This window comes from Nerophis ophidion, linkage group LG29 (assembly GCF_033978795.1).
Source record: "Nerophis ophidion isolate RoL-2023_Sa linkage group LG29, RoL_Noph_v1.0, whole genome shotgun sequence".
Taxonomy (NCBI): Eukaryota; Metazoa; Chordata; class Actinopteri; order Syngnathiformes; family Syngnathidae; genus Nerophis; species Nerophis ophidion.
In genome coordinates, this window is record NC_084639.1 from 1996395 (window position 1) to 2022423 (window position 26029).

The following is a 26029-nucleotide window of genomic DNA, read 5'->3' on the forward strand; positions in this document are numbered from 1 at the left end:
TGTATCACACATCATGTATCACTCGTCATGTATCACACATCATGTATCACACATCATATATCACACATCATGTGTCACACATCATGTATCACACATCATATATCACACATCATGTATCACACATCATGTATCACACATCATGTATCACACATCATGTATCACACATCATGTATCACACATCATGTATCACACATCATGTGTCACACATCATGTATCACACATCATGTATCACACATCATGTATCAAACATCATGTATCAAACATCATGTATCACACATCATGTATCACACTTCATGTATCACACATCATGTATCACACATCATATATCATGTATGACCACATGGTGGCGATAGAGTGCAGTGGGCGAACTGCAGATGGGAACTACTTCAACATGAGAGGAATAAACATCAAACATGTTGTGGACTCAATTGATGACTTGTTTATTGCTGCAGACAAGCTGGCAGGTATGACAACAACAGGTATGTCACACCTGAGAGACATGGCACACACCAACAACAGGTATGTCACACCTGAGAGACATGGCACACACCAACAACAGGTATGTCACACCTGAGAGACATGGCACACACCAACTACTCAACAACAGGTATATCACACCTGAGAGACATGGCACACACCAACAACAGGTATGTCACACCTGAGAGACATGGCACACACCAACAACAGGTATGTCACACCTGAGAGACATGGCACACACCAACAACAGGTATGTCACACCTGAGAGACATGGCACACACCAACAACAGGTATGTCACACCTGAGAGACATGGCACACACCAACAACAGGTATGTCACACCTGAGAGACATGGCACACACCAACTACTCAACAACAGGTATGTAACATTGGTATATTGATCCAGATCAGGAAGTAGTAGAAACCAAAATGCTCAATGGTTAAGGCTGCTGCCTCTCACACGGTACTACTGGGTTCAAATCCACAAGATCTTATTTTTTGTTTCATCTCTATCATTGTTAAATGATTGCATTTGTATATGAGTGAAAATCCTGTCTTGATGGAACCCAGGATACCTCAATGGTCAACACTGTGAGCTTCAAATATGGGGGTACTGGGTTTGAATCCCAATTGGTTTGATATGTAACTTCAGTTCAAAATTGAGCTCCACCTCAATCGTAGTTTACTGGGACAGATGTCACGATTCCATTAATGAAGGAGCCAGACTACTTTTCCAACAAGACTCAGGATAGCTCAATGGTTAAGACTGCTGCCTCTCATGCAGAACTACTGGGTTCAAATCCATTGTTAGGAGGCGTTAGTTTTTTGTTTTGCCTTGATCATAGTTCACTGATTACATTTGTATATGAGTGAAAAACAATACTTAGTGGGACCTGTGATAGCTCAATGGTTAAGACTGCTGCCTCACACGCAGTACTACTGGGTTCAAATCCACATCCGGGAAGTTCTTGTTCTTTGTTTTGCCTTGATCATAGTTCACTGAGAACATTTGTATATGAGCGAAAACCAAACTTTGTTGGGACCCAGGATAGCTCAATGGTCAACACTATGGGCTCCTTAATACAGGAGTAGTGAGTTCAAATCCCATACATGGAGTCAGTAATTTGGCAGTATGGCGTCAAGACGACATACATTGTGGGCTGCTTCTTCTCCCCCACACAGACTAATGTTATGTGCTACTTCTTTGACTAACATATAGTTGAAAAATTAAGTCAACACTAAAGCTAATAATAATCCAAAATAAAATGTCAAATAGTCAATGATGACACCTCAGGGGTTACCTGTGAGTGTGTGTGTGTGTGTGAGAATGAGTGCGTGTGTGTGTGTGTGTGTGTGTGTAGGAGTGTGTGCGAGTGAGTGTAACTCCTGAGGTGGGTGGGAATAGGATAAATAAAGAGCGTTGACCAATGAGCTCTCCTGGGTACAAATAAAATAAAATAGGTTAATTGTAATTGGATAAAAAAAAAAGTAAATTAAATTATTATTTTAACATTACATGTGAGAAATGACACAGTTACAATATTTGTCAACTTGCAGCCTCCAGCTGATCTTTTAAATTACACATCGACCCAGGCAGGAGTCAAACCCCACACTCTTCAACCAGAGTCAGCAGTCTCAACCACTGGGCTATCCTGGGTCTTGATGAGACAATTTTTTTTCATACACAAATGTAATCGAGGACTGTGGCCCAGTAAAGTTTGATGAGGTAGAACAAAATACACTCAACCTGAGTGGGATTTGAACCCAGTACTTTTCATTCCGAGTCAGACGTCTTAACCCCTGGTCTATCCTGGGTCTTGTGAAGAGGAGATTGTGTTCTATACACAAATGTAATCGAGGACTCCTGGCTCAGTAAAGTATGACAAGCTTAAACTAAATTTTGTCAACATGAGTGGGATTCGAACCCAGTACCTGTCATTCAGAGTCAGCAGTCTTAACCACTGGGATATTCTGGGTCTTGATGAGACAATTTATTTTCATACACAAATGTAATCGAGGACTGTGGCCCAGTAAAGTTTGATGAGGTAGAACAAAATGCAGTCAACCTGAGTGGGACTTGAACCCAGTACTTTTCATTCCGAGTCAGATGTCTTAACACCTGGTCTATCCTGGGTCTCGTGAAGAGGAGATTATGTTCTATACACAAATGTAATCGAGGACTCCTGGCTCAGTAAAGTATGACAAGCTTAAACTAAATTTTGTCAACATGAGTGGGATTCGAACCCAGTACCTGTCATTCAGAGTCAGCAGTCTTAAACACTGGGCTATCCCTGGTCCTGTGAAGAGTGGATTTATTTCCATACACAAATGTTATCTACGACCCCTGACTCACTGGAGTAAGATGAGGTGGAAAAAATACTGCTGACCGGAGTGGGGTTTGGACTCTGTACAGTTTGTTCTCATGCAACAGTCTTAACCACTGGGCTACTTTCAGTCTTGTAAAGGTAGGATTTTAGTCCATACACAAATGTAATCGACGACTCCCGGCCTTAGTAAAGTATGATGAGGTAAAAAAAAAAATACTATCAACCAGAGTGAGGTTTGAACTCGGTACTTTTCATTCAAAGTCAGCAGACTCAATCCCTAGTCTACCCTGGGTCTTGTGACAATAAGATTGTGTTCCATACATAAATGTAATCGAGGACTCCTGGCTCTGTAAAGTATAATGAGGTTGGGAATGGGTGAAAAAAATAGAAGATTAATATAAAATAAAATATACTAAAAAAAAAATGGTCTAAACCTGGGCCCTGAAGAAGGGGTCCAGACTGAGGCCAAGGGGAAAAACAACAACAACTCATAGCCATAGTACACATCCCTCTCACATGTGTGTAAGAGTTAAACATCAAAGAAGACAAAGGACATGAAAGACATTAAAGCAGCGGATACAAGCAGACACTTCTACATCCAGCTATGAATAACAACTAAAAGAAACATAGACACTGTGGTGGTCTCTGCGCTGTTCCACACCATCGTCCACTGGGGTGGAGGGAGCGTGGCCACAGCAAAAATGTGCTTGCTCATCTGTTGCTTAATCTCGTATCTTGAGAACATTTTGAGCTTCTCATATCTGTCTCATTTTGTGATCAATTGCTTCTCCTTTATTGCTCCTAAGGGACCCTTAGGAGCAATAAAGAAGCTAAAAAGAGACAAGACGTCACTGAGACAAAGGAGGTTGATTTGAGACAACCCTTTGAGCAATATTTGAGAAGTGGGATACACTGACGAGAGCTCCATTGTTCTCAATCATGTCTCATTTATTTGGAAGGATGATCAAAAGAGAAAGAAATGAGATGTGTGAGCAATAAAAGAGATCTTATGTATGTCTTTTTCATGTCTTGATTATTTCTCTTCAATTTATTGTCATATCTCAAATTTGAGAATCATGAGAACAAATTGAGAGTGCAATTTAAATATTCATCTGACTTCATTAGAAATAGCACTAAACAAATACTCAAATATTGAAAGGTGTATCACTTTATTTTAAAATATAATTTAAAAATAGATGAAATAACAAAATGTAAATGTAGTAAATTAGTACATACATCATGTACATATTGTCATTTACAATACTTAAGACAACATAGAAAACAATATACAGAAAATAAAACAAATACAAAAATAAATGAATTTGACCTGAAGTACTCCCTTTGTTATTGTGAAAAAGTCAGGTGTAGTTTTTTGAACTCCTTGTTGAGCAAAGCAGGTACCTTAGTTCAAAAAACACTTGACTTCATCTCAGTAAGAAGGTGAGTAAATGACAACATTTCCATTTTTGAAATATTCCAAGCAAAAACTGAAATACATTTATAAAATTGTAACCGTGCTGTCTGGAACTGGTCTACATACCAAAAAATAATCACACATTGAAAAGCAGGGATTCTTAACATTTTTAACGACCAACTTTTCCACCACAGAGGGGTCTCAGAATGTTCCACTACAGAGGGGTCTGGGGCCAAATGAAATATAAACACTGAATGAGTCCTTCTACACTAAAGTGGATTACAAGCGAGTACCATTGCGGCCCATATGGACGGACCACAGCTAAGAAACAGATATTTATTGGCGGCTTCCAAGGGGTACTCGCAGCCAAACAGTGGGCCCCAGCCCTAGGATTAAGAAACACTGTTGTAAACAATAGAACAGCCTCCTGCCATAACAATAGAACATTTGCTACACAAATGATCATTGAAACATGTTGAAATTGGTTACAAAAGCTACTAATATACCTGATTATGTAAGCAGTAACGTACTGCATCATTTTTTGGGGGATTGGAAACAACTTTGAACTGTAAAAGGATATTAGCCGCTAGCTTGTTAGTGAGGTTGCATCACTGCCAAATTTGCTTGGCACAGCACAGCTCAATATGCATTATCACAGTATAACCTGGTACTAAAAGCTACATCATAGGGCCATTTTTGACAACATATACTGCGCAAACCTAGACCAAAATATTGAACATCCTACCATAGAATGAACTTGACAGGTACAAGGGCCTACTTCAAACCCTCTCTGGCCTGACTTTTGTTTACCAAAGCTTTCTTGAGCTTGACCTCCTCAATATGGTCCCAATCAGGAAGGGTACTGCATCTCAGGACATACGCTGCAAGGCAAGAACATAATCATCAGCCATTCGTCATTTTGCCACATCAGTTTCTACAGCTATCAATCAATCAATGTTTATTTATATAGCCCCAAATCACAAATGTCTCAAAGGACTGCACAAATCATTACGACTACAACATCCTCGGAAGAACCCACAAAAGGGCAAGGAAAACTCACACCCGGTGGGCAGGGAGAATTCACATCCAGTGGGACGCCAGTGACAATGCTGACTATGAGAAACCTTGGAGAGGACCGAAAGCAATGGATGTGGAGCGGGTCTAACATGATACTGTGAAAGTTCAATCCATAGTGGCTCCAACACAGCCGCGAGAGTTCAGTTCAAGCGGATCCGAGACAGCAGCGAGAGTCCCGTCCGCAGGAAACCATCTCAAGCGGATCAGCAGCGTAGAGATGTCCCCAACCGATACACAGGCGAGCGGTCCATCCTGGGTCTCGACTCTGGACAGCCAGTACTTCATCCATGGTCATCGGACATAGGAGAAAGAAAAGAAGCGGCAGATCAACTGGTCTAAAAAGGAGGTCTATTTAAAGGCTAGAGTATACAGATGAGTTTTAAGGTGAGACTTAAATGCTTCTACTGTATCAAATCTATGCAATGCAATAACAATAATAATGCAAATCAAATGTAATGCTTTTTAATGCCATTTTGTTGCTACTTCAAAAAATGTAATGCCCATGTGCGACTGCATTTAGTTGTTTTTTTTACATCATCAAAAGCTTTCAATGATCTGTATACACACAGTTGCAAGCATTAGACAAGTAAATGAGTTGAAAAGTTGACATGAACTGTTACTATCTAGTGTATTAGAATTGGATTACAAAGCTGTTTCATTGGAGAATGTATTTTTATTGATTTATTTTTGTGGAGTAGCATCTGGTGTTTTGACTGTGTGCGTGGCCGTAGACAATCGCTCATTAAAAGGTTCGACTATCCAAAATATTAAAGGAGAACTGCACTTAAAGCCTCTAAACAAACATCCCATTCTGCATCAGATGATCAATATAATATACCCATTAGCCATTTATTTAGTTGTGTCTGTTTGAAACATGCTGTAAGTATATATAAGTATATATATATTCTCTGAAATGATGACTTATAACAGCCACAAAGCATTTTTAATCAGGATACAATTTGTTTTCAAATAGTTCAAAGGTTTTATGGAAAAATAAATGAACATCATACTAGGATTGCAAATGATGCATGTGTTTGGAAATGGATGATGGATTTAAACATTTGAGAAAAATACAGAATAATATTGGTAAAAATGCCAATCAAATGCATTTGAAAAAAGCTATAGCAATGAAACATATTGCATTTCTTGTATTTACACCCTCTCTGTTGTTTCAAATGTTTACAGTAAACAGCAAGTATGTATCAAGTGTCCGGCAGCTGAAGGAACTTGTATTCATTTATTGTGGGAATGTCAGAGAATGAAATAGTTGTGGTCTGCTGTGAAAATGGCCTCTTTTGTCCATCCTAGGCTAGCGTAGATCACTTGAGGGAATTGCGTCACAACAGTTGCTAATGTTAGGCAAGTTAGCTCATATGTGTTGAAGTGGAGATGATTGAAATAAACGACTCCGTGTCGGCTCAGCTTCTCCATTATCCTGACATGGAGTCACAGTTAAGGACTACACGCCTACAGTGACCAAAGAATGGAAAAGTTGATGTTTCATTTTGCTTGATTGAAGCAGTGCTTTTGTCGTGTTCCCACCTTACAATACCTCTTGTATGCAGTTCAAAAAAGAAACGACTGTAACCTTCTTAAGTTCATTTTCCTTTACCGTTTGACATATTGACTGTCCGCCATGTCCTACAATCATATTCCCTTTTTTAAATGCCTCATTTAATGCTTTTTTATTGCCTTCATTTACGCAAAACCATTAATACACACAACCACACTTCAAGTTGATGGACATCAGACTATATTGCTCATCATAACGCTAGTTTGGAGTGGATAACAAATTGTAATGATGTAACATTCAGTTATGCTTCCAGTCTGCTGTAATCGAAAAGGGATCAACATTTCTCATATTGAACTTCTATTTCATTATTGTGACCCAATTTTGGCCTGAAAACACCCTCTGTTTGGGAAAACTTACTAAGGATTCCTTCCACTTTTTTCCGCTTAAGGATGCGCTTTGGTGTTCCTGCAGGTTTGTTTCCAGGGCGTCAAAAAGGGACAGCATTTTGACACGTAGAAAAAAGAGGTCCAAATAAAGGCCTACATTTGGGCTCTGCAGCATGTCTCATGGCAGCAAGGCGGAACAATGATATGAATACGCCGCTCTCAGGAAAGAGCTCTTGCTGGCCCGATTGTTGAGGAGGGCCGTCGCTGTATTTGTCTCCAACCAAGTCGCAGAGAGTTTGAAGTACTCTGACTTGGACCGGATCTGAAAGGGAAAAAAGAGCACAAACAATAGCAGAAGGAGAAAATGTGTTCAAAGTTGAAGTCAACAAAACAATGACATCATGAATGCTACTTACCTATTTTCAAGAGGACTTCTTCAATTCCTTCTTTTTCTGCCCACATTTTTTCCATCACATGGCGTCCATGATTTTTCTGCCTGTGGTTGATAACAGATAGTGTCCTCAATAGATGGGTTGCCTGCATCTCTCCTGTCTGGTGCCAGGAAAGCTGCCTTTTTATTCTCAGGTGGATTCAGGTAGCAAGCTATTGTGTACGCCGGGTGAAGGACCATAGGTGTGGACATTTGGTGATGGGCCAGCGGTGTGGGGATGGGAGGGGTGTACAGCCTCCATAGAGTGATCAAACTTGGCTGCTGAGGCCATTGGTTGATGGGCAGGATGCATGGTCTTCGTAGGGAAATGGACCTTTGATGTGGAGACCATATGGCAGGGGTGTCCAAACTTTTTCCACTGAAAAATCAAAGCAAGCGGGGGCCATTTTCATATTTTTGATTTGAAAAACCAATACAATATATGTATCAAAAATATACATTTAGGCCTCCACTCAGTTAGGGTTTTGGTCAAAAAAATATATTAAAAATGTGTCATTATTCAGTATTATTAGTATTGTTTTCATTATTATTCATGTTTTAAATCTCTAGATCAACATTAGGGAAAAAATGGAAAAAACAGAAAATATGCAATATTTCATCCAATAACTTTTTGAGGTGGAATATTTGAGATGATATAATAATTGAAGCCTTCATTTTGGATTTTGATTCATTATTATTTTTGGAGCAATGACACTTCAAAACAAATCACACTAAAATAATTGGGGATCCAAAAGTGTCCTACTCATTAAAGTGTTAAAAAATAAATCATACATTTTTTTACTGTCGATGTATCAACGTTGTCGGGTCTCCCACTAATTATCATTCAGAATAGCCAGGATTTGAGATATTGCACAGGCAGCCCATGCATACTGTGCCCTCTGGGCAACAGTAGCAATGAAATGCCCAGTCACCTGGGAGTCTGGCCGCATAGTCGTTATACCTGCTCAACCAACCTTTTTAAGTTACGGTTGGGTAGTTAACATGGGCGCCGATTGCATCGAACCTTGATAGCAGTTCAGCAAACCATTTTAAGTTACGGTTTTAACAAGTACCAAACGTTGAAACCGTGAGTCAGGATGGTGTGTGGAAAAGCTAAATGCCCGTGTCAGTCTCCCTGATAATAAAATTGTGAAAGTAAACTTTATGACGAATGCTCTATTAAAATGTGACATTCGATATTGGTTTTACCATCGACTGGTGATTTTAATATGCTGCCCAGACAGTTAAGTAGACCGTCAATGTTCTATTGATAGCAAAACCCTTGGACTCTGAAAGTTGTAACATGTTGAAAACTGTGAAAAGAGTAGTCGCTGCAAAGAAGGCTTTGTAGAAGCAAGAATTTTGGAAAATCCTGGACTTTCCAAAATGGTGTAATAGGTTAAAAAATGTGGAAACAATGTATTGTTGTACAGTTATTTGTAGTTATTTTCCTTTTTTATTAAACATTTAAAAATAAATGAGGCCATTCCTGAAGGAATTGTGTACGAATGCTCCAATGCTGGGAGACTGACACAGGCATTTTAATTTTACACACACCATTCTGACCCACGGTTTCAACACTTGGTACTTCTTAAAACCGTAACTTAAAAGGGTTGGCTAGACAGCTACCAAGGTACAAGGCAATTGGCGCCCATGTTAACTACCCAACCGTAACTTAAAAAGGTTGGTTGAACAGCTATAAGGACTACGCAGCCAGTCTGCGGCCGGGCAGCCCTTCGCTGCTGTTGCCCGGAGGGCACAGCATGCATGGGCTGCCCGGGCGGCCGGGCAGCCCTTCGCTGCTGTTGCCCGGAGGGCACAGCATGCATGGGCTGCCCGGGCGGCCGGGCAGCCCTTCGCTGCTGTTGCCCGGAGGGCACAGCATGCATGGGCTGCCCGGGCGGCCGGGCAGCCCTTCGCTGCTGTTGCCCGGGCTCCTTGTGTTTTCTTTCTACTTACTAAATATATCATTTCTGTTCCAAATAGCATCACTGATGTCAACGGCAACATTTGATGATCATTTGAAAAAATTAAAAATCCTGCGGTATAGGCATCTTTGGCAGGAGGTGTCTTCTGCCAAGGCATTTACTCTCCTGAAGGAATAAATAAAGTAGTATCTAATCTAAATTTATTGACGTCTTGGACAATTTTTCAATCGGTGGAGAATTATTGAAGTAATAACATGTTGAAATGACAAATTGTAATACGGAATTTCGGGAAAACAGAATTTTTCCACTTCTTATGCAGAAGAAAGCTTCGATGGTGGAACAGTTAAAACGCGTTGAAAAATGTGGAAGGAGTAGTCGCCAGAAAAAGCTATAGCACAAGTATTGTGCGGCTGAAGAAAGTTCGTTTTTGGGAATTTTTGCGTAAGGCGCCCCCCTTACGACATTTTCGAGAATTTTTTTTTCCAAAAATATGCATTTTCTGCCCTTTTTGGGTTTTTTCGGCACTTCTGAAGATGTTTTGAGACATTTCCTACAACTATAGCACAAGTATTGTGCGACTGAAGAAAGTTCGTTTTTGTGAATTTTTGCGTAAGGCCCCCCCCCCCTTTACGACATTTTCGAGAAAAAAAGTTTTCCAAAAATATGCATTTTCTGCCCTTTTTGGATTTTGTCGGCACTTCTGAAGAGGTTTTGAGACATTTCCTACAACTATAGCACAAGTATTGTGCGGCTGAAGAAAGTTCGAAGGTGGAATGGTTTGAATAGGTTAAAACTTCAAAATGTTGTATTGTTGTATCTTTATTTGTCATTATTTATTTATTTTATTTTTTATTAAACATTAAAAACTAGATGAGGCAATTCCTGAAGGAATTGCGTGTGATTGCTCCAATGCTGATGATGAACTGAAATCCCGAAATTATTTTAGCATTGTTGAAATCAAGCAGACAATTCCTGAAGAGTCTGAAAATTTTGAAGTTGGAACAGTTGGAATCAGACGGAATAAGTGGAACTTTGAAGGATGTCCCATTGATTTCAATAGGAATTTCCCCAAAACTTAGTCCATGAGTACTGTGCCTATTAGCAACATTAGCAATGACCTGCTAGTCCTTATAGTTGTTCAACCAACCCTTTTAAGTTACGGTTTGGTAGTTAACATGGACTACGATTGAAACCGTGATTCAGGATGGTGTGTGGAAAAGTTAAATTCCTGTGTCAAATGTCCACACCACAAACAACAAGATTAAATAAATGTCTGTTGAAAAGTAATACTGAATTTGTCATTCGACTGGGGGCTCTGTTTGATTGATTTGTCAAAAAGTCTTTGACAGTAAAGAAGACTGCCTATGTCCAGTGTAGATTAAAGTCTTGACATTACCTGACCTGTGTGATTGTTAGTGATGGGTTGATGAGGCGTTGCACAGCCTTTTGACACATTTATAAACTGTATTGATCCTGTGTCACTAAATACTGACATCTGCTGGACATTAAAATTCCCTACAGGAAATCTATGGACCAACTCAACTGACACTGATTTTATGACCGAGTATATCCAATAATATAAACCAAGTCATTGAATTTCATTTAGGATTATTTCATATCTTCATTTAAATAATACTATATTTTTTTAAATACTTTTTAGATACAGTCAATAAATAATGTGAACATGTATCATAACATGGAAATCTAAGAGAACGTGTTGTGAATGAGGATAGTTGTGGACTGGGAATTCTTTTTTTTTTTTACACATGCGCTCTGATTACGCACTATTGATTGATTGATTGAAACTTTTATTAGTAGATTGCACAGTTCAGTACATATTCTGTACAATTGACCACTAAATGGTAACACCCGAATAAGTTTTTCAACTTAATAAGTTTTTCAACTTAAGTCGGGGTCGGATTCCACGTTAATCAATTCATGGTAAAAACGTAATGAGTGATCCATCGAGCTGGATTTGAACCAGTGCCCTAAAGAACTCAGCATAAGCTAATACAGCTTTCCACTTTATCAACTGAGGTATCGAAAGGATTAGCTGTTACTGCACACCGACACAGTGTTTGGTTCATTGAGCTCGACGCAGATGTCGATGCATCAGTGTTGTCGGGTGTCCCACTAATTATCGTTCAGAATAACCAGGAATTGAGATATTGCACAGGCAGCCCATGCATACTATGCCCTCTGAGCAACAGTAGCAATGAAATGCCCAGTCACCTGGGAATCTGGCCGCATAGTCGTTATACCTGCTCAACCAACCTTTTTAAGTTACGGTTGGGTAGTTAACATGGGCGCCTATTGCATCGAACCTTGATAGCTGTTCAGCAAACCATTTTAAGTTACAGTTTTAACAAGTACCAATCGTTGAAACCGTGAGTCAGGATGGTGTGTGGAAAAGCTAAATGCCCTTGTCAGTCTCCCTGATAGTAAAATTGTGAAAGCAAACTTTTTGACGAATGCTCTATTAAAATGTGACATTTGATATTGGTTTTACCATCGACTGGTGATTTTGATGCGCTGCCCAAACAGTGAAGTAGACCGTCAATGTTCTATTAATAGCAAAACCCTTGGACTCTGAAAGTTGTAACATGTTGAAAACTGTGAAAAGAGTAATCGCTTCAAAGGCTTTGTAGAAGCACAAATTTTGGAAAATCCTGGACTTTCCAAAATGGTGGGTTAAAAAAATGTGGAACCATTGTATTGTTGTATCTTTATTTATAGTTATTTTCCTTTTTTATTAAACATTTAAAAGTAATTGAGGCCATTCCTGAAGGAATTGTATACGAACGCTCCAATGCTGGGAGACTGACACAGGCATTTTGCTTTTACACACACCATTCTGACCCACGGTTTCAACACTTGGTACTTCTTAAAACCGTAACTTAAAAGGGTTGGCTAAACAGCTACTAAGGTACGAGGCAATTGGCACCCATGTTAACTACCCAACCGTTACTTAAAAAGGTTGGTAGAACAGCTATAAGGACTACGCAGCCAGTCTGCGGCCGGGCAGACCTTCGCTGCTGTTGCCCGGAGGGCACAGCATGCATGGGCTGCCCGGCGGCCCATGCATGCTGCTGTTGCCCGGGCTCCTTGTGTTTTCTTTCTACTTACTAAATATATCATTTCTGTTCCAAACAGCATCACTGATGTCAACGGCAACATTTGATGATCATTTGAAAAATTAAAAATCCTGCGGTATAGGCATCTTTGGCAGGAGGTGTCTTCTGCCAAGGCATTTACTCTCCTGAAGGAATAAATAAAGTAGTATCTAATCTAAATTTATTGATGTCTTGGACAATTTTTCAATCGGTGGAGAATTGTTGAAGTAATAACATGTTGAAATGACAAATTGTAATACGGAATTTCGGGAAAACAGAGAATTTTTCCACTTCTTATGCAGAAGAAAGCTTCGACGGTGGAACAGTTAAAACGCGTTGAAAAATGCTGAAGGAGTAGTCGCCAGAAAAAGCTATTGCACAAGTATTGTGCGGCTGAATCAAGTTCGTTTTTGGGAATTTTTGCGTAAGGCCCCCCCCTTACGACATTCTCGAGAATTTCTTTTTTCCAAAATTATGCATTTTCTGCCCTTTTGGGGTTTTATCGGCACTTCTGAAGAGGTTTTGAGACATTTCCTACAACTATAGCACAAGTATTGTGCGGCTGAAGCAAGTTCGTTTTTGGGGATTTTTGCGTAAGGCCCCCCCCCCCCTTACGACATTTTCGTGAAATAAAGTTTTCTAAAAATATGCATTTTCTGCCCTTTTTGGGTTTTGTCGGCACTTCTGAAGAAGTTTTGAGACATTTCCTACAACTATAGAACAAGTATTGTGCTGCTGAAGAAAGTTCGTTTTTGGGAATTTTTGCGTAAGGCCCCCCCTTACGACATTTTCGAGAATTTATTTTTTTCCAAAAATATGCATTTTCCGCCCTTTTTGGGTTTTGTCAGCACTTCTGAAGAGGTTTTGAAACATTTCCTACAACTATGACACCAGTATTGTGCGGCTGAAGAAAGTTCGTTTTTGGGAATTTTTGCGTAAGGCGCCCCCCTTACGACATTTTCGAGAATTTTTTTTCCCCAAAATATGCATTTTCCGCCCTTTTTGGGTTTTGTCGGCACTTCTGAAGAGGTTTTGAGACATTTCCTACAACTATAGCACAAGTATTGTGCGACGGAAGAAAGTTCGTTTTTGTGAATTTTTGCGTAAGGCCCCCCACCCCCCCTTACGACATTTTCGAGAAAAAAAGTTATCCAAAAATATGCATTTTCTGCCCATTTTGAATTTTGTCGGCACTTCTGAAGAGGTTTTGAGACATTTCCTACAACTATAGCACAAGTATTGTGCGGCTGAAGAAAGTTCGAAGGTGGAATGGTTTGAATAGGTTAAAACTTCGAAATGTTGTATTGTTGTATCTTTATTTGTCATTATTTATTTTTTATTAAACATTAAAAACTAGATGAGGCAATTCCTGAAGGAATTGCGTGTGATTGCTCCAATGCTGATGATGAACTGAAATCCCGGAATTATTTTTGCATTGTTTAACTCAAGTACACAATTCCTGAAGAGTCTGAAAATTTTGAAGTTGGAACAGTTGGAATCAGATGGAATAAGTGGAACTTTGAAGGATGTCCCATTGATTTCAATAGGAATTTCCCCAAAACTTAGTCCATGAGTACTGTGCCTATTAGCAACATTAGCAATGACCTGCTAGTCCTTATACTTGTTCAACCAACCCTTTTAAGTTACGGTTTGGTAGTTAACATGGACTACGATTGAAACCGTGATTCAGGATGGTGTGTGGAAAAGTTAAATTCCTGTGTCAAATGTCCAGACCACAAACAACAAGATTAAATAAATGTCTGTTGAAAAGTAATACTGAATTTGTCATTTGACCGGGGGTTCCGTTTGATTGATTTGTCAAAAAGTCTTTGACAGTAAAGAAGACTGCCTATGTCCAGTGTAGATTAAAGTCTTGACATTACCTGACCTGTGTGATTGTTAGTGATGGGTTGATGAGGCGTTGCACAGCCTTTTGACACATTTATAAACTGTATTGATCCTGTGTCACTAAATACTGACATCTGCTGGACATTAAAATTCCCTACAGGAAATCTATGGACCAACTCAACTGACACTGATTTTATGACCTAGTATATCCAATAATATAAACCAAGTCATTGAATTTCATTTAGGATTATTTCATATCTTCATTTAAATAATACTAAATTTTTTTAAATACTTTTTAGATACAGTCAATAAATAATGTGAACATGTATCATAACATGGAAATCTAAGAGAACGTGTTGTGAATGAGGATAGTTGTGGACTGGGAATTTTTTTTTTTTTTTACACATGCGCTCTGATTACGCACTATTGATTGATTGATTGAAACTTTTATTAGTAGATTGCACAGTTCAGTACATATTCTGTACAATTGACCACTAAATGGTAACACCCCAATAAGTTTTTCAACTTAAGTCGGAGTCGGATTCCACGTTAATCAATTCATGGTAAAAACGTAATGAGTGATCCATCGAGCTGGATTTGAACCAGTGCCCTAAAGAACTCAGCATAAGCTAATACAGCTTTCCACTTTATCAACTGAGCTATCGAAAGGATTAGCTGTTACTGCACACCGACACAGTGTTTGGTTCATTGAGCTCGACGCAGATGTCAATGCATCAGTGTTGTCGGGTCTCCCACTAATTATCATTCAGAATAATCAGGAATTGAGATATTGCACAGGCAGCCCATGCATACTATGCCCTCTGGGCAACAGTAGCAATGAAATGCCCAGTCACCTGGGAGTCTGGCCGCATAGTCGTTATACCTGCTCAACCAACCTTTTTAAGTTACGGTTGGGTAGTTAACATGGGCGCCTATTGCATCGAACCTTGATAGCTGTTCAGCAAACCATTTTAAGTTACAGTTTTAACAAGTACCAATTGTTGAAACCGTGAGTCAGGATGGTGTGTGGAAAAGCTAAATGCCCTTGTCAGTCTCCCTGATAGTAAAATTGTGAAAGCAAACTTTTTGACGAATGCTCTATTAAAATATGACATTCGATATTGGTTTTACCATCGACTGGTGATTTTGATGTGCTGCCCAAACAGTGAGGTAGACCGTCAATGTTCTATTAATAGCAAAACCCTTGGACTCTGAAAGTTGTAACATGTTGAAAACTGTGAAAAGAGAAGTCGCTGCAAAGAAGGCTTTGTAGAATCAAGAAGTTTGGAAAATCCTGGACTTTCCAAAATGGTGTAATAGGTTAAAAATTGTGGAAACATTGTATTTTTGTAACTTTATTTGTAATTATTTTCCATGTTTATTAAAGATTTAAAAGTAAATGAGGCAATTCCTGATGGAATTGTGTACGAATGCTCCAATGCTGGGAGACTGACACAGGCATTTTGCTTTTACACACACCATTCTGACCCACGGTTTCAACACTTGGTACTTCTTAAAACCGTAACTTAAAAGGGTTGGCTAAACAGCTACCAAGGTACGAGGCAATTGGCGCCCATGTTAACTACCCAACCGTAACTTAAAAAGGTTGGTTGAACAGCTATAAGGACTACGCAGCCAGTCTGCGGCCGGGCAGCCCTTCGCTGCTGTTGCCCGGAGGGCACAGCATGCATGGGCTGCCCGGCGGCCGGGCAGCCCTTCGCTGCTGTTGCCCGGAGGGCACAGCATGCATGGGCCTTCGCTGCTGTTGCCCGGGCTCCTTGTGTTTTCTTTCTACTTACTAAATATATCTTTTCTGTTCCAAATAGCATCACTGATGTCAACGGCAACATTTGATGATCATTTGAAAAATTAACAATCCTGCGGTATAGGCATCTTTGGCAGGAGGTGTCTTCTGCCAAGGCATTTACTCTCCTGAAGGAATAAATAAAGTAGTATCTAATCTAAATTTATTGATGTCTTGGACAATTTCTCAATCGGTGGAGAATTGTTGAAGTAATAACATGTTGAAATGACAAATGGTAATACGGAATTTCGGGAAAACAGAGAATTTTTCCACTTCTTACGCAGAAGAAAGCTTCGACGGTGGTGTTTTTCGGTCAGACGCTGGCAGCGGTGGCGCAGCCGCTCATCATCTTCACGCCCACCAAGATGGCGGCGTTGTGGTTCCCCGATCACCAGCGAGCCACGGCCAACATGATGGCCTCCATGGGTGAGTGAGAAATGTGGAAGTGTTTCCCCCACAGGACTGCAATCTACACTATATTGCCAAAAGTATTTGGCCAGCCATCCAAATGATGAGAATCAGGTGTCCTAATCACTTGGCCCGGCCGCAGGTGTATAGAATCAAGCACTTAGGCATGGAGACTGTTTTTACAAACATTTGTGAAAGAATGGGCCGCTCTCAGTGATTTCCAGCGTGGAACTGTCATTGGACGCCACCTTTGCAACAAATCCAGTGGCGAAATTTCCTCGCTCCTAAATATTCCAAAGTCAACTGTCGGCTTTATTATAAGAAAATGGAAGTTTGGGAACAACATCAAGTCAGCCACCAATTAGTATACCATGTAAACTGACAGAGAGGGGTCAGCGGACAAATGACGGTGTGGTGTTGGTTTTCAGGAGTTGGGCTTGGCCCCTTAGTTCCAGTGAAAGGAACTTTGAATACTCCAGGATACCAAAACCTTTTGGACAATTCCACGCTCCTAACATGATTGTGCACCACTGCACAAAGCAAGGGCCATAAAGGCATGGATGACAGAGTCTGATGCAGCTGAACTTGACTGGCCTGCACAGAGTCCTGACCTGAACCCAATAGAACACCTTTGGGATGAATTAGAATGGAGACTGAGAGCCAGGCCTTCTCCACCAACATCAGTGTGTGACCTCCCCAATGCGCTTTTGGAAGAATGGTGGAAAATTCCTATAAAGACACTCCGCAACCTTGTGGACAGCATTCCCAGAAAAGTTGAAGCTGTAATAGCTGCAAAAGGTGGACCCACATCATATTGAACGCTATGGGTTAGGAATGATATGGCCCTTCAAGTTCATATGTGAGTCAAGGCAGGTGGCCAGATACTTTTGGCAATATAGTGTATTTGTTGGCGGCGGTGGTTTGCCTTGGAATAATCCACTATTTTGCATAAATGACTGTAAAAAAACATGAAATGCAAAAAATTCATGTTTAGAATTAGTGTTGTCACAGTTCCAGAAGTAACGAATGTACTTTTAAATTCACTATTAATTTACAATAATGTGAAGAAATTGGTAAATATTAATTATATATGTAAATATATATTGTGTATTTTAAAAAATAAAAATAAAAATAGATATATAATTAATTATTGAATTCACTACTTATATTGAAAACTGCTTCAAACTGTCAAGTATTTAAAGAGGTCCTATTATTTGAGAACCACTGGACCAGGATGACGGAAGCGGGGATCGAACCTGGAACCCTCAAGTTGCTGGCACGGCCGCTCTACCAACCAAGCTGTACCGCCCTTTAAAATGGTAATACTAACTGTGGGGTGTTTTACCGCGGTTATCATTAATACCATTCATGGTTACATCCCTAGAGTGATTTTAGATGTGGGAGGGGCCCACAGATGCATTCATGGTCTACAAAAGTCTTTCCAATGGATGAGTCACTTTTTGGAAAAAGAGGTCTGATTACGCAATATAGCAAGAAAGTGGTTACGTTGGCAACACTGATCCCTTCCTGCTACATGGTCTTATGCTCTGGCAGACCAAGTGAGTTACAAGGTGTCTATGAGCAATTTTATGGGAGACACTTGACATGGAGGTGATCATCTTTAGCCCGCTGTTCCTCCACAGCCAACCCGCTGGGCATCCTCATCGCCAACATGGCGTCTCCAAAGATCGCTCGCACGGCACAACTCCCACTTTTGGTGAGTTATATAGAATTACTGAATAGCTGATTAAAGGATCTCAAGGTAAAAATAAATGTTCACCTGTCATCCTTCAGATGTTGGTCTATGCCGTTGTTGCCTGCGTCAGCTGTTTCCTCGTCACCATGGGCATGCGGTGCAGTGCCCCCCCCCCCCCGACGCCGCCATCGGCCAGCGCAGAACATTCCACCTCGGAACCCTTCAGACATGGCTTCAAACTGGTAGGAAACATCCTGCACTGCAAAAAGTCAGTGTTCAAAAACAAGAAAAAAATAAATAAAAATTAGGGGTATTTAGCAAAATTATCTGCCAATAAAACAAGAAGGTTTATCTTGTCAAGACTTTCCAAAAAAGGTCAAATTAGCAAACCTCTATGGACCAAAAAATACCTTAAAATAAGTATATTCTCACTAATAACAAGTGCACTTTTCTTGGTAGAAAAAAAGAGACCTTTTTCCTCAATATGTTGAAGAGTATTCTTACATGAAGTAAACGCTAAGGCCATTATCTTGACGTAACGATATGCGTCCGGCATCATGATTTTTTTTTTTCATGCTTGAAGTAAGACATTTTTTACTTTAAAAAAGCAGTTTTGTACTTGTGCTGATGACACAGATTTGCAACAGTTGATATTCTAGTTTCAAGCATGTTTACTCAATATAGGTCATAACAGTGTGGTACGCCAGCTGCACCGAAGCAGACAAACAGGCGATTCAGAGGGTCATAAAGTCTCCACAAAAAATCATCGGCTGCCCCCTGCCCTCCTTGAAGGATTGACATAACTCCCGGTACCTCAACAAAGCAAAAAGCATCACCAAGGACAGCACACACCCCGGCTTCCACCTGTTCCACCTGCTACCATCGGGCAGGCGCTTCAGGTGCATCAGAGCCAGAACAAACAGACTCAGAGACAGCTTCTTTCCCAGAGCTGTCACCATGTTGAACTCTAACTTAATAATAATAATAATAATAATAATAATTCACCCCTATACAATATCCTACCCTAATACCCTACTGTGCAATACTACCCATCCATCCATTTTCTACCGCTTATTCCCTTCAAGTGCAATACGTCCGACACTGATTGTTATTTATTACTTTGGTACTCTTGTCTTGTTCTGTATATTGTACAGTATTTTGTATTTCTATAGTGTTTTGTATATTGTACAGGATTGCTTCTTATTTTTATTGGATTGTAGTCTGTTTATTTCAATTGATAGTTTTTCCTTTATTACCTCTCGTGCCCATATTTGTTTCCACTACCGCACCTTAAGGTGGATTCCTTAATCTCGTTCTATGCAAATATAATGACAATAAAGTCCATTCTATTGTATTTTATTCTATTCTATAACATCTCAGCAACAAGCTGTAATATCTTACTGAGATCATTTAGGAGCAAAACCCTTAAAACAAGTGAAACACTAACATCAAATCTGCTTAGTGAGAAGAATGATCTTATCAGACAGAAAATAAGCAGATATCACCCTTATTTGAAATATTTTATCTTACTTAGATTGTAGTTTTTGCAGTGTGGTGCCGTGTTGTGGGACACACCTGACTCGCCGCCCTTTGTCCTTGTCCCGCCCAGCTGCTGAGGAACCGAGCGTACCTGCTGCTGCTGTGCTTTGGCTCGGGCGTGGCCGTGTTCACCTGCTTCTCCACGCTGCTGGACCAGATCCTGTGTGTGCAGGGATACACCGACGTGAGGACACTTTTTATTCACCTGCTCACGCAATATGAACATTTCATACCAGTTAACTTGAGATCGGTAGGTTGTGAGTTCAAACCCCGGCCAAGTCATACCAAAGACTATAAAAATAGGACCTGTTACCCTCCCTGCTTGGCACTCAGCATCTAGGGTTGGTATTGGGGGTTAAATCACCAAAAATCATTCCCGGACGCGGCCACCGCTGCTGCTCACTGCTCCCCTCACCTCCCAGGGGGTAATCAAGGGGATGGGTCAAATGCAGAGGACAAATTTCATCACAGCTAGTGTGTGTGTGACAATCATTGGTACTTTAACTTGAATCTGAGCAGCTTACTGTTTGAGGTCTTTGATGATTTCCGTGTGTCCTGTCATTATGAAGAAGTGTACCAATCTCTTGTGAGACATGATATGTTTCGGACAGAGGTGGGCAGTAACGCGCTACATTTACTCCGTTACATCTATTTGAGTAACTTTTGGGATGAATTGTACTTCTAAGAGTAGTTTTAATGCAACATACTTTTACTTGAGTATATTTACAGAGAAGAAACACTACTTTTACTGCGCTCCATTTATCTACATTCAGCTCGCTACTTGCTACTGATTTTTATCGATCTGTTAATGCACGCTTTGTTTGTTTGGTTTGTCAGACATACCTTCAAAGTAGGATCTATCACATGCACGTGTTTCATCCCTACAGGATTTCGTGGGTCTATGCGGCGCACTCTTCATCGTGTTCGGCATGGTGGGCGCCGCCCTGCCGGGGCTTTACGTTGACAAAACCAAGAAGTTCATAGAGGCCATCAAAGTCAACATGAGCCTCTCTGCCATGGTGGCCTGCGCCTTCACTGTGGTGAGTGCATCTTACACACACCTATTTATTACCTTGTTGAGACCTCGGAAAAATGCCGACCTCTTCAGGACCACCCTTACTAGATATAGAAATATTTGTATTTACAACATTAATAATATATACATACTATGCAAATATAAAAAGCATGAAAAGGTCATAATTTCACAAGAAAAGCTTAGAATTTTGGCAGGGTTATAATAAAGTTGGAATCGTAGTCACAATTTTCCAAGAAAAACTGAACATTTGTGCAATATTATGATAAAAGTTGGAATTTTACTCAATAACAGGTGGAATTTTAGGAGAAAAAGCTTCAACTTTTGGCAATTTTATGAATAGTCACAGTTTTATAACATTTTTGGCAACATTATAATAATAGGAATTTTAATAGGAAATATTATGACACAAAAGTCATAATTTTACTCAAAAAATGTCACTATTTTACAAGAACAACGAAAGAATAGGCAATATTGTGATAAATCTCTATATTTTATGACAAATGTCACCATTTTGCATCAAAAAGTTATCATTTTACATAAAAAAGTAATAATTCTACGAGAAAATATTGCAAATTACAGAAACAAAAAGAATATGAGAAATTGTTCCCAGTTTTATCAGAAAAAAAAGTCGACACATTGTGAGAAAAAGACTGCTTTTAGTTAATTAAAACATTTTGTTTTACTTCAAGTTATTACGGTATGTCTCTGTGTACATGTTCAGTTTCTTTTTGTTATTAATTTTGGCCAAAGTGGGCGCATTTCAACTTCTTACACACACTTGTTGTTACATATGTTGGCCAGAGGGGGAGCACTTTTAAAACCGACACACAGTCAATTTGGAAAATCCCTCCTTTTTGGGACCACCCTCATTTTGATAGATTTCACCAGCAGGGTTGTAAATGAGACATTCTCTATTAGATGCAATGGTTTTTCCGTATTGGGACCATGATTTATGTCCTAACTTGTTCACACCTCCTCATATGGAAGCTACTTTTCCTTGTTGGTGTCTTCAGAAGGGTAGAAATACAAGAACACACACATCTCACCACAATCCTCCCCAGGTGTGTCTGATGCAAGATCAGAAGGTGGCCGTAGCGATTGTTTGCGCTCTTTTTGGCTTCTTGGGTGTCTCCATCTACCCGGCCGTGATGGAGTTGTCCGTGGAATGTTCCTACCCTGTGGGAGAGGCCACCTCCGCCGGACTGGTCTTCATATCAGGGTAACGCACACGTCCTACTTCCTCTCCTCGGCGACTTGAAACTCTAGAACTCTTGCTCTTTGCCCTGCAGACAAGTTCAGTCGCTGATTTACATCATCCTGCTTCAAGCTTTGGCAACACCCATCGCAGAGTCGCCTCGCTTAACCTGCACGCTCGCCCCTCAGAGCTGGAAAGGTAACGTCAGATCAACACCATTTTATCTGCAAATACAGGGCATCTGCACTTTTTACACATTTTCTTGTGTTACAGCCTTTCTCCAAAATGAAATACATTCATTTTTGTCCTCAGAATTCTACACACAATAACCCATAATGACAGTGTCAAATATTTTGCTCATGTTTTCAAACTACAAAATCACATGTACAAACCCCGTTTCCATATGAGTTGGGAAATTGTGTTCGATGTAAATATAAACAGAATACAATGATTTGCAAATCCTTTTCAAGCCATATTCAGTTGAATATGCTACAAAGACAACATATTTCATGTTCAAACTGATAATCATTAACTTTAAAATTTGATGCAAGCAACACGTGACAAAGAAGTTGGGAAAGGTGGCAATAAATACTGATAAAGTTGAGGAATGCTCATCAAACACTTATTTGGAACATCCCACAGGTGTGCAGGCTAATTGGGAACAGGTGGGTGACATGGCTGGGTATAAAATCAGCTTGCCAAAAAATGCTCAGTCTTTCACAAGAAAGGATGGGGCGAGGTACACCCCTTTGTCCACAACTGTGTGAGCAAATAGTCAAACAGTTTAAGAACAACATTTCTCAAAGTGACATTGCAAGAAATGTAGGGATTTCAACATCTACGCTCCATAATATCATCAAAAGGTTCAGAGAATCTGAAGAAATCACTCCACGTAAGCGGCATGGGCGGAAACCAACATTGAATGACCGTGACCTTCCATCCCTCAGACGGCACTGTATAAAAAACCGACATCAATCTCTAAAGGATATCACCACATGGGCTCAGGAACACTTCAGAAAACCACTGTCACTAAATACAGTTGGTCGCTACATCTGTAAGTGCAAGTTAAAGTTCTGCAATGCAAAGTGAAAGCCATTTATCAACAACATCCGGAAACGCCGCCGGCTTCTCTGGGCCCGAGATCATCTAAGATGGACTGATGCAAAGTGGAAAAATGTTCTTTGGTCTGACAAGTACACATTTCAAATTGTTTTTGGAAATATTTGACATCGTGTCATCCGGACCAATGGGGAAGCGAACCATCCAGACTGTTATCGACGCAAAGTTCAAAAGCCAGCATCTGTGATGGTATGGGGGTGCATTAGTGCCCAAGGCATGGGTAACTTACACATTTATAAAGGCACCATTAATGCTGAAAGGTACATCCAGGTTTTGGAACAACATATGCTGCCATCTAAGCGCCGTCTTTTTCCTGGACGCCCCTGCTTATTTCAGCAAGACAATGCCAAGCCACATTCAGCAGGTGTTACAACAGCGTGGCTTCGTAAAAAAAAGAGTGCGGGTACTTTCCTGGCCCGCCTGCAGTCCAGACCTGTCTCCCATCGAAAATGTGTGGCGCATTATGAAGCGTAAAATACGACAGCAGAGACCCCGGACTGTTGAACGACTGAAGCTCTCATAAAACAAGAATGGGAAAGAACTCCACTTTCAAAGCTTCAACAATTAGTTTCCTCAGTTCCCAAACGTTTATTGAGTGTTGTTAAAAGAAAAGGTGATGTAAGACAGTAGTGAACATGCCCTTTCCCAACTACTTTGGCATGTGCAGCCATGAAATTCTAAGTGAATTATTATTTGCAAAAAAATAAAATAAAGTTTATGAGTTTAAACATCAAATATGTTGTCTTTGTAGCACATTCAACTGAATATGGGTTGAAAAGGATTTGCAAATCATTGTATTCTGTTTATATTTACATCTAACACAATCTCCCAACTCATATGGAAACATGGTTTGTACATCAGTATTCATAGATTTTCCAAAATGTAGCCCTGAGTGGGAGGAGTTTGGACCCCCCTGAATTGGAGGTTAGGGTAAGAAAAGGTTGGTGTGGGCGTGTCCTTAATGGTCCTGTGCCTGCTGTGTCCCATCAGTTCCTGTGATGCTGCTGTCCGCACTGAGCGCCGTGTCCTCCTGCATCTTCCTCATCTTCTTCCACACGCCCTACAGGCGCCTGGAGGACGAAAAAGCCGCCATTTACGGGACCGGCCAGGGCAACGGAACCGCCGCCAGCGAGAACAAGTGATCCGGCCGAGTAACGTTTTCATAACAAAATAACCAAGAAGTATTTTGTCCTTTGTTATGTCACCACTTTTATGGAGGTTCATTTATATCTTCATTAGGAAAAGTTTTCTTTTGACAATTTCCATCCATTTTCTACCGCTTGTCCCTTTTGGGGTCGCGGGGGGTGCTGGAGCCTATCTCAGCTGTATTTGGGCGGAAGGCGGTGTACACCCTGGACAAGTCGCCACCTCATCACAGATAGACAGACAACATTCACACTAGGGACCATTTAGTGTTGCCAATCAACCTATCCCCAGGTGCATGTCTTTGGAGGTGGGAGGGGCCTATCCCCAGGTGCATGTCTTTGGAGGTGGGAGGAAGCCGGAGTACCCGGAGGGAACCCACGCAGTCACGGGGAGAACATGCAAACTCCACACCGAAAGATTTTAGTCCTAGTTTGATCATGTAAGCCAGGACCTTCGTATTGTGAGGCACATGCACTAACCCCCTGTGCCACCGTGCCATTTATGCAACTGAATTTTGTGTACATCAAATTATGCTGACAGATGAGTACTGTTACTTTAAAATATGACTCAAGTAAAAAGTGTTCATCCCAATAATTAGTTGAGCAAGTATTGTGTGATGGGTTATACTTGTATAGCGCTTTTCTACCTTTATTTGAAGGAACTCAAAGCGCTTTGACACCAGTTCCATATTCACCCTTTCACACACTGATGTCAGGAGCTGCCATGCAAGGTGCTAACCAGGCCCCATCAGGAGCAAGGGTGAAGTGTCTTGCTCAAGGACACAACGGACGTGACTAGGATGGTAGAAGGTGGGGATTGAACCAGTAACCCTCAGGTTGCTGGCACGGCCACTCTCCCGACTTCGCCACGCCGTCCCCGTGATAAAACGACTCAAGTATTTAGTAACTTGCGAGTAACTTCTGATTTATTCAAGAGCTGATTTTGTAATGGTCTTGGAATACAATTGTAGTTGGTGTGTGTCAAATATAAAAATCACACTTTTCTCCAGTTGGAAGTGGAATTCTTGTAGGCTGAAATGTGAACATTTCTACTGACACACATGATATAAATGCTCTTTTTACTAGTTTAAAAGTAACAATTGAGGATTTTTGCTGCCTTTTCTGACGTCATGTCACAATTACAGTCAGTATGTTTCTATCTACGAAGTTAGTCGGATTTTTCAAATCATTCAGTTTCTTCTATTTTCACAGCAGCATGTGGAGTTGGACTTTCCATGATCTTACCTCTAATGCAGGGGTCACCAACCTTTTTGAAAGCAAGAGCTACTTCTTGGGTACTGATTAATGCCAAGGGCTACCAGTTTGATACACACTTAAATAAATTGCCAGAAATAGCCAATTTGCTCAATTTACCTTTAACTCTATGTTATTATTAAAAAATAATGATATTTATCTTTGTGGAAACACTGATCATCTTAATGATTTCTCACAATAAATATATATAGAAACAAATAAATATTTTTTTTTAAAAATAGGTATTTCTGTCTGTCATTCCGTCTACATTTTTTTCCCTTCTACTGAAAGTTTTTTGTAGGGAATAAATGATGAAAAAAA

The 26029-nt window shown here is 40.3% G+C and overlaps 2 protein-coding genes across 5 annotated transcripts in view; one reads left to right on the forward strand and one right to left on the reverse strand.

The window, feature by feature from the left end:
* The window catches only part of LOC133545859 (nuclear cap-binding protein subunit 1), an 80604-nt gene extending 58023 nt beyond the window's left edge, over positions 1–22581 (reverse strand). Inside the window, exons 1-3 of one of the 4 annotated variants that reach the window (XM_061891545.1) lie at positions 22035–22581; positions 19996–20119; positions 18505–18674 (exon numbers count right to left, since the gene is read on the reverse strand). In XM_061891545.1, the coding sequence (XP_061747529.1) occupies positions 18505–18674; positions 19996–20119; positions 22035–22036 (296 nt within the window). In that variant the 5' untranslated portion in view covers positions 22037–22581. Of the gene's footprint in view, positions 1–18504; positions 18680–19995; positions 20120–20192; positions 20398–20483; positions 20806–22034 lie in introns of those variants that run through there. The other 3 variants (XM_061891546.1, XM_061891543.1, XM_061891544.1) reach the window with 3 other exon arrangements.
* LOC133545861 (solute carrier family 49 member A3-like) lies at positions 21878–25463 on the forward strand. Its single transcript, XM_061891547.1, has 4 exons — positions 21878–22214; positions 22285–22388; positions 24300–24746; positions 24784–25463. The coding sequence occupies exons 1-3, from the start codon at positions 21895–21897 to the stop codon at positions 24449–24451; spliced, it is 576 nt and encodes a 191-aa protein (XP_061747531.1). The 5' UTR covers positions 21878–21894; the 3' UTR covers positions 24452–24746; positions 24784–25463.
* Positions 25464–26029: the final 566 nt, after the last annotated feature.